The sequence below is a fragment of the Monocercomonoides exilis genome, assembly GCF_001643675.1.
Source record: "Monocercomonoides exilis strain PA203 chromosome Unknown scaffold3-2548433, whole genome shotgun sequence".
Classification (NCBI taxonomy): Eukaryota; Preaxostyla; order Oxymonadida; family Polymastigidae; genus Monocercomonoides; species Monocercomonoides exilis.
Genome location: NW_027150548.1, coordinates 1509444 through 1525747, shown reverse-complemented (window position 1 = coordinate 1525747; position 16304 = coordinate 1509444). Strand labels below are relative to the sequence as shown.

General features: G+C 39.7%; 3 protein-coding genes across 3 annotated transcripts; 1 reads left to right on the top strand and 2 right to left on the bottom strand.

The window, feature by feature from the left end:
* Positions 1 to 5395: 5395 nt before the first annotated feature.
* MONOS_16969 (uncharacterized protein) lies at positions 5396 to 6055 on the bottom strand (the record flags this gene model as incomplete). Its single annotated transcript, XM_067869847.1, has 1 exon — positions 5396 to 6055. One exon carries the CDS (start codon positions 6053 to 6055, stop codon positions 5396 to 5398), a length of 660 nt encoding a protein of 219 aa, XP_067735325.1.
* A 1742-nt stretch (positions 6056 to 7797) lies between these two features.
* MONOS_15418c1 (uncharacterized protein) lies at positions 7798 to 8436 on the top strand (the record flags this gene model as incomplete). The annotated part of the gene is made up of 1 exon (XM_067868292.1): positions 7798 to 8436. One exon carries the CDS (start codon positions 7798 to 7800, stop codon positions 8434 to 8436), a length of 639 nt encoding a protein of 212 aa, XP_067735324.1.
* A 5288-nt stretch (positions 8437 to 13724) lies between these two features.
* MONOS_15419 (uncharacterized protein) lies at positions 13725 to 15143 on the bottom strand (the record flags this gene model as incomplete). Its single annotated transcript, XM_067868294.1, has 4 exons — positions 13725 to 14263; positions 14337 to 14677; positions 14744 to 14828; positions 15089 to 15143. 4 exons carry the CDS (start codon positions 15141 to 15143, stop codon positions 13725 to 13727), a joined length of 1020 nt encoding a protein of 339 aa, XP_067735323.1.
* Positions 15144 to 16304: the final 1161 nt, after the last annotated feature.

The window sequence follows — 16304 nt, the reverse complement described above, 5'->3', positions numbered from 1 at the left end:
AAAAAATCAACAAATTGTTTATGTTGGGTCAGCAATTTATCAAACCCCTTTTTTTATCGGTACCTAAAATTTCTGGCTCTCCAGAGCATTTTTAGAAGAAAGCAAATAACAGGAAACCTTCAAAATATTACAATATGCTATTTCAGTTAATATTTTTCAATTTTTGAATTATTGTGAAAAGATCTGGAGTGTTTTGTTTTATTTTTAAGATCAAAGACTTGCTTGTATTTCAACGAGCTTTTTGTTTTGAAAGTTTTAAGCTATTTTATCGTTTATAAACTTAATTTCTTTATTATTTTGGTTATATTTCATTGTTTAACATTTCGTATTTTTATTATTTTTTGCATTTCACAAAATTTCGAGAAATTGAAGAATCCATTTGAAGATATAAGATTTTTTGTTATTTAAATAGCAGAAACACGAAAATTATCTATTCACAAATGAATCAAATATGAGGAAAAACTTGAATTAAAAATGATCGTGATTGTTATTCAAAAATCTTATAAATGTGTATTGATGTTTCATTTTCTTCAAATCGCATTCTCTCATTTAAAAATCTTGATGATCCACATTTCAATCAGTTTTATAACTATTATTCAACTTATAAAAACAAGACAACAAAAATTTTCTTTTTGAATAATATTATCGAAATTTTGTGAAATGCAAAAAATAATGAAAAAACGAAGTGTAAAACAATGAAAAATAACCAAAATAATAAAGAAATTAAGTTTATAAACGATAAAATAGCTTAAAACTTTCAAAACAAAAAGCTCGTTGAAATACAAGCAAGTCTTTGATCTTAAAAATAAAACAAAACACTCCAGATCTTTTCACAAAAATTCAAAAATTGAAAAATATGAGTGATTATTTTTGAAATCATAAATTTATTTGGGTTTCACATTTTTCAAAATTTGCTTGTCATTGAAAAGAGCTTTTGAATTTAAATTGAAAAATTATCGGAACTGTTTTAAGATTAAGTGAATTAGCTGAAATCAATATTCGAATGTCTTTATTGAGCCTTTTCACTCAGTAGTGATCAATTATTCATATTCAAAGGAAATTCTTGAACCGAAAATTTTGAATGAAAAAATATGACTTCAAAAATAATTACCCATATTTTCTAAAATAGCATATTATAATATTTTGAAGGTTTCCTGTTATTTGCTTTCTTCTAAAAATGCTCTGGAGAGCCAGAAATTTTAGGTACCGATAAAAAAAGGGGTTTGATAAATTGCTGACCCAACATAAACAATTTGTTGATTTTTTGAAATACGTTTGAAGTCACAAAACATTATGCCAATATATCAATGATGCCTTATTGCAGATATGAAGGTTCAATTTATTTTGAAATCTGTTAAAGTTTAATAATGTTGTGAGCGAAACAATTTTTTTATGCTTTGTGATAAAAAAAAAAAGCTTTATTGTCCGTATTTTCTCCCATAAGATGAAAAATACACTTTGATATTTCACATCCAATAATGGCTATTGTTTATTTTTAAAAAAAAGTTTGTTATTGAAAACAAAGGAAGAAAAGATTTAATTAAAAAGAAGAAAATAATTCTTGAATCAAATTTAAAAATTCTCAGCATCGTTTATTTTTTGAAACACAAAATATCTTAAGATAAGTCGTTGGCATGACCAGAAAATGGGGAAAATATTATTTCCTTTTTGAAAATAAAAAACCATTATTTGTTCCAAACAAATTCTGCTTTCAAATCATCATAACTATAACATTTTTAAATAAAAAAAGTTGAAAAATTGAAAAATTATCTGTTAACGAAAAGGTTCAAAAATGCTGGTTGGAACAAAATTTTGAAAGCAATAGATTTGATCCCGAATACTCATTAGAGCATGTTACACTTCAAATAAAGTTTTTTATGTTTTTTTATTTTTTATTTTTATTTTCAACAATTGAACCCAACTTCAAAAAGCAAAAAAGTTCAGTTTGGTGAAATGAAAATTAGATTTAATAATTCAAACAAAGAAAACTTCAATGAACAATTTTATTTATTCGATTGAACATGAAATCTATAAAAAAAATAATTTGAAAAAAAAAGGCTGTTGATTTCTAACTTTGTCACAGTTTTTGCTTTTTTTTTTTGTTATATTCCAAAAAATCTTCATTGCTCCAAACACAAACATAAAAGTTGTTTCAATGAAACACATCACATTCCTAACTTCTTTTCATTTATTCGACTTCTTTCTCGATCCATCCAACCCTTCCATCTCTTCCCTCACACTCACTCAATTCATTCATCTCAACCACTTCTTCCTCTTCCTCTTCTTCCACTTCCGCAAACACCAATGCCAATTCAATCTCCTCCTTCTTCCTTCACTCATCTCTCTCCATCCACTCATCCATCTTCCTCCATTCCCACAACCCCATCGATGGAGCCATCCTCCCTTCCCTCAACAGCCCTTCTACTTCCCTCTCTGCCTTCAACACCTCTTTTCTTCGCCAAACACGCTCTTCACCAAATGCTGCTGTTGTACATGTTGGATCTGAATCTCAAAGAGTGAAACTTGGAAGACTGGATTCCTTTGATGTTAACAGCCATAAATTTGAATGGTGTGAATGGAATGATTCAACTGGTGGATCAAGTGATGGAGGAGCGCTTTATGTTAACCGCGCAAATGCAAATCTCACAATCACTTCTTGTTCATTCAACAATTGCTACTGCACAGGAAACGGTTATGGTGGAGCGTTATACTGTTACAGTTTGTTAAATCTCAACTTCACCAAATCCAATTTCACAAGTTGTTCTGCTTTACATGGAGGAGCGAATTGTTTATCTACTCCACAATCAAATTCTGTTTGGACATTCTCAGAAAACAGAGTGGAAAGTTGTTCAATCACAAACTGGTGCGGAACTGGTTGGTTTTTTGCTATCAGCACCTTATCTTCAAACGGTCAATTTTTGTTTTCCAAATGCAAGTGTATCGCAAATTCTGGTGGTGATTCTGCTGGTTCTCTCACATTCAATTGGCCTCCTCAAGTGAAGCCAAATCAATTTTTGATTGATGATTGCCAGTTTATAAACAACAAATTGACAAGTTCGTCAACACGCGGCGGAGCTGGAATTTTTACTGAAGTGACATTTCCCTGGATGAGCGGGCTAAAATTCATCACTTTCTGTTTCTTCGATGGCAATTCCGCAACGAATGGCAGAGGGAATGACGCGTTCTTCAGTGGAAGCAGCATCACACAATCTCCATTCCAGCAATGTGGCTCAACGACTCCATCAAAAAGAGTGTGGAATCAAGGAACAGCTGATAATACCGAGTACAATGGCTGGCTCTCTCATCTTTTCTTAACTAATTCTTCTAACAAAAAGCTTTTCTCACTATATTTTCTTTTCCAATTTTATTTTTATTTTATTTTTTCCCCTCGCTTCTCCTCATATTCCTTCTTTTCTCTCGTTAATCATATTTTTAATTTCTTCTGAATTGCATCTCCCTGCCTTGTTTGTTGTTGTTTCTTTATTCAAATTTATCCTCTGTTTATCCAAATGCTTTTCTTTGCGTTAATTGCTGATTCCTTCTCTTCTCAAATTTAATTTCCAACCCGAATCTTCTCTCCTTCCATCTTCGTCTTTTCATTCAAAAAATTTGCATAATCCTTCTAATCCATTTTCTTTCTGAATCCTCTTTCAAAATAGACTCTTCATTTGCTTTCTTTTTCGCCTCTTCTCTCATTCTTCTTCCTCTAAATTTTATTTGAAAGTTTTTCCTTCAACTGCAAAATTTTTTCGTTTCTTCTTCGTTTCTCTTATCATCTCTGCGGCTGAAGCAATTGATGAAGAATTAAAAATTGGGAAGTGAATGATAAAGTCGAAGAAGAAATTGTGTGACATGTTGTTGATATGTTTGAAGGAGAAGGAGAAGAAGAAGGTCAATGAATGAGACAATAAATTGCTAAATTGTGAGGGCAAATGATAACAAATAAAAACAGAGAGTTTCGGAGAAATCATTTTTTCTGGTTTTCTTCTTTCATTTTTGTGTGTTTTTCTTGCAAGTGAAATACTTCTATTAAACCATCTTCCTCCACACTCACAATCCCATCAATGGTGCCATCCTTCCCAACCTCAACAGCCCATCCACTTCTCTCTCTGCCTTCAATGCTTCTTTTCTCCACCAAACACACTCTTCACCAAATGATCCTGTTGAATATATTGGATCTGAATCTCAAAGAAAAGAATTAAGTAGATTGTCCTTTACTGCTTTGAATAGCTATCAATTTGAGTGGTGTGAATGGAATGATTCAAGCAGTGGATCAAGTGTTGGCGGTGCACTTTATGTTAGTTGTACAAATGCAAATCTCACGATTACTTCTTGCTCATTCGATAATTGTTCAAATACGAATCATGGAGGAGCGTTATATTGCGATTATTTGTTAAAAGTTGATATCGCAAAATCCAATTTCACAAGCTGTTCAGCTGCTCATGCAGGAGCTGCTTATTTGTATTGCAATCAACCTAATTCTGTTTGGACATTCTCAGATAACAGAGTGGAAAGTTGCTCAATAACAGATTGGTGTGGAACTGGTTGGTACTTTTCCCTCTATTACATGCCCTCAGATGCTCAATTCCTGTTTTCCAAATGCAAGTGCATCTCAAATTCTGGAAAAGATTCTGCTGGTTCTTTAACATTTTATAATCCTCCACAAAATAAACCAAGTCAATTTTCAATCAATGAGTGCCAGTTCATTAATAACAAATTGACTGCTTCTTCGACATATGGAGGTGCTGCAATGTGTTTTTATCCTCCTTTTTCATGGATGGATGGAGTAAAATTCATCACATTCTGCTTCTTCGATGGCAACACTGCAACTAATGGAAGGGGAAACGATGTGTTCTTTTACGGAAGTGATATCACTCAATCTCCATTCGAGAATTGTGGCTCAACAACTCCAACAAAAAGAGTGTATAATAATGGACAAGATGATAACGCTGTGTATAATGGCTGGCTCCCCCTCATCGCCCAGAACAAAATCGTTGCCAGCAATGGAACTGATGCTGATGCCTGTGGCAGACCCCAACAAACCCCATGTGCCACCATCGAGTATGCCCTCACCGGATTCATTTCCCTCCTCCAAGACGCCTCCCTCACCCTCCTCACCTCAATATTTGTTCCTTCTCAAACACTCACTTTCAGCGCGGTTGACACTAAAATCACTGGAAATGGCACAACTGCCACCACCATCGCCTCCAGTGGCATTCCTCAACCACAAAACTCACATTCACACTCATCACAATCAACATCATCTCTTTCATCATTTTCATCATTTTCATCATTATCAACATCTTCTTCACTAGATCCATCTGCCTCGTCTGCCCTCTTCCAACAAACACAGGGCTCCCTCACAGTCTCTGCCCTCGCCATCGCCCACAACTCATCAAACCCCATCACCCCCATCCTCTTCCACCTCTCCGGTAACTCCCCTTCCCTCAACCTCAACACAACCACCATCACCGGAACAACCTCCATAACAATCAAAACACCCCTCTTCTTCCTCACTGCTGGCTCCCTCTCCCTCAACCACACAGCAATCACCAGTCTCCCCCCTCAACAGCCAAAGCATCTTCCACCTCACCTCCCTCACAAATCCTCTCACCCTCAACTCCTCCAACATCACCGGCATCACCTCCACTACCACCCCCACCAGTTGTGTCCTCTCCTCTGCCACCTCCCCTGCCCTCTCCCTCTCCCTCGCCAACTGCACCATCACCAGTATCAACTCAGAACAGTTGAGCCAACAAACTGCCACCAATGGCGGGTGCATCTCATTCGCCTCATCTTCCACTGCCAACACATTTTCTGTGAGGAACTCCACCTTCTCCAGCTGCTCTGTGAGCGATGATACAAGTTCTGGAGGAAGAGGCGGTGCTCTCATGATCGAGTACAACGATGATTCAGAAGTGTCATCCACAACCTTTTCCATCACCAATATCGTGTTTTCAGCCAACAAGGCCAGTGTCGGAAGAGATGTGTATTTTGTGTGTGAATCATTTGTCGCTTCTGTGAAAGAGCCCTTGTTCGCCTTCATGGGAAACATCACTCAGAAAGACAACTCGGTTGTTGGACATGACAGAACAGAAGCATTCGGTGATTGGAATGTCGATTTGTTCATATTTCTCAACGGGCATTCAGCTTATGACGAACATATGGAAAACATACTTGGCATCAAAGCAATGCGTTGTTGGCTATCAAAGATGCCCTGCAAGAGCACACGCAATGCAATGGGCTTTCTGAAGAAGGTGAAGAAAGTTGGTAAATAATATTGAATGAGCAGACAAATTGTGAATTTATGTACAAATGAAGGCAAAGTCGAAGATATTTGAAGAGAAGGCACACAAAATAGAAGAAAACATCTCATATGTGCATTTGATGAAATCAACATTGCTTGTCGGGAATTTATTCTCTTCTTTCATAGAATTATCCATTAAATATGCCTTTTCAAATAAATATGTTTCCCTCATCGTTTCATCTTCTCCGACATATTGAAGGCGTGTGACGTTGTGTAACCTGCCGAACGCTATTTTTGAGCTCATTCATTTCATAAAAGAATTGCTCTAATACTCTTTCTTTTTTATCTGCGCCTCTTTCAGCTTCCAAATAAAAAAAGGCAAAATCGTCCTCCTTTTTTGATTTCGCTCCGACTGATCAGCTTTTTTCGACTCGAAATCACCTCTATTGCTATTTAAATTTGGCTACATTTTGTAATAGAATGAATAATCCTTTTGTGCTTCCGAAAAGAAAATAAAAGACGAGGCTTATCCCTGAATTTGACGAAAGTTGAATGAAACGAATGCAAAAACATTTTTTGTTTCTAATCGAAGAAGAAGAAGTCAATTTGAATGAAATGAATCGTCCAGATGGCTTTTTTCTCATCAGAATAATGAATGAAAAATGAAATGAAGGCGCATTTGGTGAACGGTCGTTGAGAGGAAGAAATATGAATGTAATAATTTTTGGATCACATGGCGGCTCTGCCAAATAGAATGACATAAAGGCATTTGAAGGTCGATGCTCTGTTTCAACTCGAAATGAGATCAAGAAACAAAGAAGAAGGTGAAGAAGGTGAAGAAGAAGGCAACGATGACTGAATTGAAGAAATGATTGGACACTGTGGATTGTGAAAATAAATAAAAACCAACAACAATGGAGATGTTAGCTGAAATCATTTTTTCTTGTTTTCTTCTTCCATTTTTGCGTGTTCTTCGGGCAAATAAAATCCTCCGTCTCACCCCTCTCTGTCCACTCAACCCTCTTCCTCCACACCCACAACCCTATCGATGGTTCCATCCTTCCCAACCTCAACAGCCCATCCACTTCTCTCTCTACCTTCAATGTTTCTTTTCTCCACCAAACACGCTCTTCACCAAATGCTGCTGTTGTGCATGTTGGAACTGAATCTCAAAGAGCTAAACCTGGAAGACTGGATTCCTTTGATGTTAACAGTCATCGCTTTGAATGGTGCGAATGGAATGATTCAAATAGTGGAAGTGATTGGGGCGGAGCACTTCATGTCGAGTGCACAAACGCAAATCTCACAATCACTTCTTGTTCTTTTTCAATTGCTCAACAAGCGATCATGCAGGAGCGTTGTTTTGCGGAAATTTGTTAAAAATTGATATCATAAAATCCAATTTCTCAAATTGTACAGCTGCCCATGGCGGAGCGAATTGTATAGCTTGGCCACAATCAAATTCTGATTGGATATTCTCAGAAAACAGAGTGGAAAGTTGTTCAATAACAAACTGGTGCGGAACTGGTTGGTTTTTTGCCCTTGACGACATGCCACCAGATGCAAAATTTTTGTTCAAAAATTGTGTATGTGTTGCAAATACTGGTGGTGATGCGGCTGGAGCAGTAACATTCAATTGGCTTCCGCCACAAAAACCAAATCAGTGCTTGCTCCACGAGTGTCAGTTCATCGGCAATAAAGTCGAAAATCCAACTATCTACGGTGGTGCCGCGCTGTGCTGCACAAGAACATATGATTGGATGAATGGAGTAAAATTCATCGCATTCTGCTTTTTCGATGGAAATACAGCAGAAAATGGCAGGGGCAATGATGTGTTTTTCAATGGCAGCAGCATCACTCAATCTCCATTCCAGCAATGCGGTTCAACAACAGAATCAAAAAGAGTGTGGAACAACAATACAGCTGAAAACGCTGAATATAATGGCTGGCTTCCAATCATCAGCCAGAACAAAATCGTTGCCAGCAATGGAAGTGATGTTGATGCCTGTGGCAAAGCACAGCAAAGCCCATGCGCCACAGTGGAGTATGCTCTCGGATGCATTGCTCCCTTCAGCGATGCCTCCCCCTCTCTTCTCATCTCCACTTTCACTCCCACAAACACTCTCACATTCTGCGCGGTCGATACAAAATTCACTGTATGCGATATTATTTTTCTAATTCTCATATAAATTTCTTCTAATTCTGATGGCTTTTCATTTCACTTTGCATTCATGAATTTTCATCTTCTTTTCAACAAGAGAACATATCATCACTTTTCTTTTGAGAAGTCTCACATCGGATCGCATTAAACATATTTCTTTGTCATTTCTTCATCTAATTTTTTCTTTTCATCAAATGCAAATTCCGCTTGTTGCTTTTAGGAATGCTTTCTATTATTCTTCTCTTCAAAATGCATTTCTTCAAGCATATCAGAAAGCTCTTCAAAACTTTCAATTTCTTTTGCCATTCCCATTTCTCCTTTTTTGAGCGCTGCAGACGCACTTATTTCATAGAATTATCCTTCGATTATTGATCTTCCTAAAACAACCGCTTTCTCTTTTTGTTTCATCTTCTGTGATATGTTGAAGGCGCATGTAATAATGCAACCTCTCGAAGATCATCCACATAATCGTTCGTTCCAAATAACGTCTTCTGCCCTGCTCCTTTTGTTTTCTGTGAATTCTTTCAGCTTCCAAATGAAAAAAAGTCAGATTCAACCTTCATGGATTGTGCACCCGATGATCGGCTTTTCTTAATTTGATATTGAATCACTTCCGTTGACATATAATTTCAGCTGATATTCTGCGATAGAATAAATAATCCTTTTGTGCTTCCGAAAAGAAAATAAAAGATGACGCTTGGCCCTGAATTCGATGAGAATTTGAATGAAATGGAAATGACAATTTTTTGTTGTTCGTCGAAGAAGGCTGGTGAAAAAGAATGAGAAGCAAGAACACAGAAATGAGCATCGTAATCCATTTCGCACACCCCAACAATTGATACCTGTGGCGCAGGAACAGCCCTCACGAGGATGAGAAACTGAGCCCAACCACCTTGCCAATGCAAGTCCAGCAAATGTGTTGGTATTTTCGCTGCAACTCGAGAAGCTGATTGTGGATTTGTTGGCTTCGCTGTTCATGCTGGTTCACAGAACAAGAAATGATAAAGAAATCACAATTTTCATTTTGAAATGGACAGAACCCCCCGATGCTCGTTTCTTGTTCTGAGTCGCAAATGAGGGCGCTTCGCTCGTTTGAAGAGCAGGGGCCATGGTTTTTTTCTCTCTTCAAAATCCGACTCATTGCATTACATTGTCTTTCGAATAAAAACTTTTTGAATCGCACTTCGTTCAGACGACTTTTTTTATCAATTCTGGCACTTCATCGACTTTAGTCTTTGCCATTGCCATAACATATTCCGATTATTCATCGGTAAATGAAAGCAACTGAGATTCTCTATCGCCCTTGCCCGATTTTGAGGATAATGAAGATAATATAAAAGGACTGCATGCAGCGGAAGACGTCTGAGCTGACGAACAGAACAGCAAAAAGTGCACCAAGAAAGACTGCTGTGGCATCGGCGTGTTTGATTCAGCGCGAGCGTTTGACGCTTCACGTCCTGTTTGCGGGATGCGAAATCGAGTCTGCAGAGCAAAGGATTTTTGATGGGGAATGGCCAGATGCGAAGATTGCCCAATGTCCTGCTTTCCGCAATATTGCGATGAATTGCGTTTCTAATTGCAGCTGGGCTTTGTTCTCTTCTCAAGCTCATTACAAAGTTCGTTAGCCACTTTTTGCTTGAGGCAGCCGAATCTAACAGCCACGGGCTCAGTTGACTTCAAAAACGAGGCAATTAAGCTTGGCAAAACTAGATACAGACTTGACACTGCGATTCCGAAATCAGAAAAGCTAACAGCAAAGCTCATGAACATTATAAACCTTTTTTCTAAAGAAAAAAAAAGAGTTTCTCTGATGGCTGCGTAAAACAAACAGCGGAGTTTGCTTTATGCCGAGCACTTAGCTTTTTGGCTGTGTAGAATTCGCGCTCTCATCTTTGAAGTTCGCATTTTAAGGATTGGCTGCTTCCAGCTGGTAAATCGCAGAGTTTTTGGCATTTCATTTGTGTTTGCTTGGCATCATCATGAGCAGAACATGTCAAAAGTCTTCAGACAGATAAATGATCTCTTGATTGGCTGTGCCATCAACATGCAGTTCCAATGTGTGCTCAATTGCTCGTTAAAAATTCGCAATAACGCATTTGGTGCATAAAGAGGGGGAAAAAGAATAATGCACAGGAAAATCTGCATTTCATTTCCCCCAAAACGAAACAACAGTGGCAATGGCAATAGCAGTGGCAATGGCAATGATGAAGACAGCAGCAAAAGCGTTTTCTTCAGAGCTGCAGTTTTCTTTCAATGGCACGAATCTCTTGTAAAATAAAACCATTTCCAGCGAGTGATGCTTCTTTCCCACCAAAAAAATATATAATAACTGCATTGACCATGTGCCAATGCTTCAAACAGGAATTTCATCAGAACGAAAATGGCACAGCCCTTGCCCAATCTTCCATGCAACCCTCTTTATAATTGTTTCTGCCTTTGATCGAACTTTCCAGGGGGGAAAAAAGTGTAGCAAATGAAACAATATCGCATCAATTTGAATAAACCAGCTGCAAGCCCTTAAACACGAACCCTGAAACTTAAAATTAATAATTATGTCACACAAATCTAACCTCAGCATCCACACCTCCTTCCGCTTGTTCCGCTTGCGTTCTTTCTGATTGCCCAGATGCCCTTTTCCATTCGCATGCATCATCTGGTCAATGCTTTCCTGGACAATGCTCCTCGTATGTTGCGTCTCGGCAGCATTGCACTTGCCCTCAAACAGGCATGAAATTTCGTGGTTCACAACATGCTCCCCCCGACAGCCAAAACAGCAAAGGCCGAGATGACACGATGGCTTTTGGGTATGATGATCCTTTTACAGCCGCACATAAGCTTCCATTTCGGTGAAAAGCATTGCAACCACCTTCTTGCTAAATTACAGCACCCCGGCTCATCTGCAATGCCTTTGAGCAACTCCGGCTTTTTAGCTTGCACAGAGAAATACCAAAACTGTCTGAAAGCAGCAAGGCGATACGCTCGTTCAACAGAATTGGCATTTGCATTCAGTCGTGAGTGCCTTCTCCATCTCATCAACTGCATCCACACCCTTTTCATGAAACAAAAATCAACGTAATATTCTGGCTGTTGCTCCGCCACCAGGCAAAAATACTTCATAATCTTCAATTTCCTTTTTCCTTTTTCTATTTATTTATTTTTTTCCCCTTTTCGTTTCGTTTCGTTTCGTTTCTGTCTCCAGCAAATGCTCAAGACTCGATATGCCTTGTGAGCAAGCAACCCAAATTTGCACCGTTCATTTTTCCCCCCCTCTTTGCCCAATAGCCCGTCATTTCTTTGATCGAAAAATCGTTGAGGCAAAAAGAAATTAAGATCGACTGCCTTGGTATCTTCATTTGCTGCTCCATCTTTGTGCATCGTTGCAAATGGGTAACAGATGCACCCTTGGCGTTAGACTTCATAATTAGAGGACTCTGGAAATCTCCGCTTTTATTTCTTCATTTCGAAGCCTTTGAATATTTCTATGAAGCCAAAGGGATCGTCAAAAGGGGTTATCATTTTCAAAAAAAAAAAAAAAGGAAAAAGAAAAAGAAAAAATGAGATATTGTTTAATAACGCTGGAATTAAACAAATGGAACACACAACGGATTAATTGACCTCTGTCATATTCCTTTTTGGATCGCACGCTCGACAGAAATGAGCAATCGACATCTGCATTCGGCAAAAATGAATGAATGAACAAACAAACAAATAAATGAATAAATAAATAAATAAATAATCATAATATTTGCCATTGCTTCAAACCTCTTCTTCTTCGTCTTCTTCTTCTTCCATCTTTCTTCATCCCTCTTTTTGCTTGTTCTCCCAACGAACATCCACGGCCGCTGCATGCCGGCAAGCTCAGAGAAGAAATGCCTGCCCCAACCCCCGCATCTGCTTTGCCATTTCTGCTTCTCTTTCCTTTTGATTTTCAATCCTCTCCTACACTCATGCAACCCGCTCTCTATTCCATCTGCGCCTCCTCTGAAAAAAAAGACACTTCCACACTTTGCCCCGGCTGCTTTTTTTTTTTGGCCAGAAACCCCCACAAACAGTCCACCGCCATCTGATTCTGCTCCCCTCCCACCTCCAGAAGCATCCACATTCCAAGCAACGCGCACTGCTGAAACTGCAAATTCCCACAGGAAAAAAGGCTGCTTCCGAGGAAAGAAGGCGCAATCACCCACTTCCCGCAGTGCACAACCGTTTCACTCCGCCAACCATTCCGAAAGCACACAAACAGCACACACCAGCTGCCAATGCGCTGAACATGCAACTCCAAGCCCACCCGCCGTCTGCTTTCAGTCCTCTTCTTCGTTCTTCTTCAGTTGAATGATCTTCGCTGGCTCCTTCCTTTTCTTTTTTCCCTTTCGTCTGTCGCCTATCGCCATTCGTTCCTTCATTCCTTCTGTCCTTCCGTAAATTTCTCCATATTCACTTCCATTTGCCCAGCTTTCATTCCTGTTCCACACCGATCCTGCTTGAAGAGCAGATCCCTTCAATCAGATGCATCTCGCCCATCCCCTCTGCCCACCTTCTCCAATCAGCCCTGCCATCGTGGAAGAAGACTGCCCATCGAAGCATGGCCCAAAGAGAAGGCCAGCAGATGATCCCACTCAACTCGGTTTCTGCTTCTTTCGCCTTTTCATAAACCTGCTGGCAAGCCTTGATGCGCTTCTTGAATGCTTCTCTGGAAAGGAATCTGGCATAAACCAAACAATACAGAAGAAAATATATGTTATAAAATAAAAAGGCTTTTTCCTTCAATAAAGAAATTTCACACATAAGGAAAAATAAATAAAATTAAATTAAATTAAAAAATATTTGTTATTTTCATTATTTGTCTCAAAAAACAGAAATTTCGAGGAAACACACTTCACACACAAGCAACCCTTCTGGCCGCAACAAAGCACAAGCGCAGAGAAAAGCAAAGAAAATGTGTATTTTCATTGAATTCTTTCACAACTCCATCGTCGCCACGGCTGTTGCTGCATTGGCCAACATCCGCTCAACCCATTCTCTCTCGCTCTGCATCACATTATGGAATACACAAAAGCTTTCCATATCACTAACAAGCTATGTCAGCCAACTCACTTCCCTCTTCTTCTCTCCTTCTTTTTCCCTTCTTCTTATTCTTTTCACTCAACACAAAACAAACAATTTTCTCACCCAACTTCTTCATCGAATTTGCCTTTTTCCTCAATTACTGTCAAATGATCAACTGATATTTACAACTGCTCCACATCTTCAGTCATTTCAATTCGACTTTTCACTGAAGAAATACTCAAACACTCATATTCTTTTCCTGCTGTAACATTCTTATTTCTCGTGTATTCCAATGTTGCACAGCAGGCACGCAAAGTGAAAGCATTGTTCAGCATTTGTGAAAGGCGCCTCTCTGAAAAAAATCTCTGTCCATGTCTCCGCCTTCACAAACCTCAGCCCACTCATCCCAAGCGCCTCCACAACCAGTGGCGCCATCGCTTCTTCCAGCTTCCCCCGGTTCTCTTTGATTCTCTCCACAAACTCTCTGTGCGCTGCCGGATACCCGCCTTTCACTTCATTCACATCACCTTCCTCTGCCTCTTCCCGCTCCTCCAGCACCACCAGCACAATCTCCTCAGGCAACAGAACCATATCCTCCATCCTCAACCAAACCGCATCCATTCTCTTATCCACTTCACGCACTTCAATCCCTCGCCCCATCATTTCGTCGTCCAGTTTCACCTCCACACGCCTCGACTGTTGTGATCTCCATATCTGCAGCGACGGGTCAAACAGATCGTAGATCGACGGGAAAGCATTCGCGTCTGGCGCTGCAAAGATCCGCTTGCTCCCCGATTTCGTTCCCACAGACGCTGCAAGCGACGGAAGCGGTGCCACCAGCGGAACCGAAAGCATCGTCGAAAGCGCCACATCGTGTGCACACACAACACCCCCATACAGCACCGCCCGCCGAGCCACAACAAATCATTCGAAGCGTCTGCAGCGCCCGTGGCGACAGCAGCTGCTGCAGCGACAGCGGCATGTGCCGCCCATACACCCCAGCCGCCTCTGGCACCACAATCCGCAGCCGCCTCTCGATATCATCCATCGCTCCTGCAGACGTGTATGACGCAGCCACAGCCGACGCATCCGAAGGGTCAATCGCAGGTGCTGATGATGGCTTATCATCTCCTGTCACTTTCTTCTCTTCGCTTCTCCGCCTCCGGAATTCTTTAGCAGACGAAGAAGACGAAGGCGCTGAGCGAAGAGACGACTGCTGCGCTGCCCTGGAAACAAGAAGCTTTTTGAAATAGGCTTTCGTGTCATGCAACAGCTCCTCTTATGACACAAACACAACATCCACATTCGGATCAGAAAGATCAACCAGCTGTGAAAGCTCTCCGTTCTCAAGTGATGGAAACAGATGGAACAGGGTTTCTTAAAAAGTTGAGTTGAAATGAGAAGATGAAGAAGTTATGCTGATGATGAATGAATAATCGTTCTGGTCTTGCATCAGATGAATTAGATGAGGAATATGTGAAAAGATCAATTCAGAAATGGAAAAAGCTGCAGTTGCTTTCATCTGCTCATTCCGTTGGATTAAGGCAAAAATCCCACAGAAGCCATGAGGCTTCAGAAAGATTCCACAAAATGATTGATATGCCTTCCTCAAAAGATGAAGTCAATTTCGCTCTAACTCCAGACGATAAATATCTTCTCTGGCTTTGTGTGAGTTTTCTTGCCTGCCTTCATTTTCCAATCTATGTCCTTCCAATTTTAATTTGTAATTTTTTTCCTTCGGCTGTATAATTTCTTCGTTTCTTCTTTTCTCTCTTTTCCTCTCATGCTGATGCAATTGATGGAGAATTCAAGACAGATGAAGAATATGTTGAGGAAATTGTTGTGTTATATGCTGTTGATGTGTTTGAAGAAGAGGAAGAAGAGAAATTAATTAATGAGATCATTGAAGGCAGAGAATTGTGAAGGCAGATTATAACAAATAAAAAAACAGGGAGTCTCGTTGAAATCTCTATTTCTTTCTTCTTCTTTTCTTTTTGCGTTCTTCTGACAAATAAAATCCTCCAATTCAACCATCTTCAAACACACCCACAACCCCATCGATGGCGCTATCCTCCCCAATCTCAACAGCCCTTCTACTTCCCTCTCTGCCTTCAACACCTCTTTTCTTCACCAAACACGCTCTTCATCAAATGCTGCTGTTGTATATGAAGGAAATGAATCTCAAAAATTGAAACCTGGGAGGTTGACTTCTTTTGATCTGAACAGTCATCGCTTTGAATGGTGCGAATGGAATGATTCAACTGGTGGATCAAGTTATGGTGGCGCGCTTTCTGTTTCTTGCACGAATGCCAATCTCACAATCACTTCTTGTTCATTCAATAATTGCAGTTGCTCAGGAAGTGGATGTGATGGCGGTGCGATATACTGCAGGTATCTGTTAAATGTCAACATCACAAAATCCAATATTACAAGTTGCTCGTCTGAACACGGAGGAGCTGCTTGCATCAGATACCCACAGTCAAATTCAATTTGGATGTTCGCAGAAAATAGAGCGGAAAACTGTAAAATAACAAACTTGTGTGGAACTGCTTGGTATTTTACTCTCGATAACATGGCCTCAGCCTGCCAGTTTCTGTTTTCAAACTGCAAATGCATTTCAAATTCTGGTGGAAATGCTGCTGGCTCTTTAACATTTCATTCGCCTCCAACCAACAAGCCAAATCAATTTTCGAACAACGATTGTCAGTTTGTAAATAATGAATTGACAAGTTCATCAACTTCATGGGGAGGTGCTGCGCTGTGTTGCACAGCAACTTATTCCTGGATGAGCGGAAATAAATTCATCGCATTCTGTTTCTTCGATGGCAACACTGCCACAAATGGCAGAGGGAA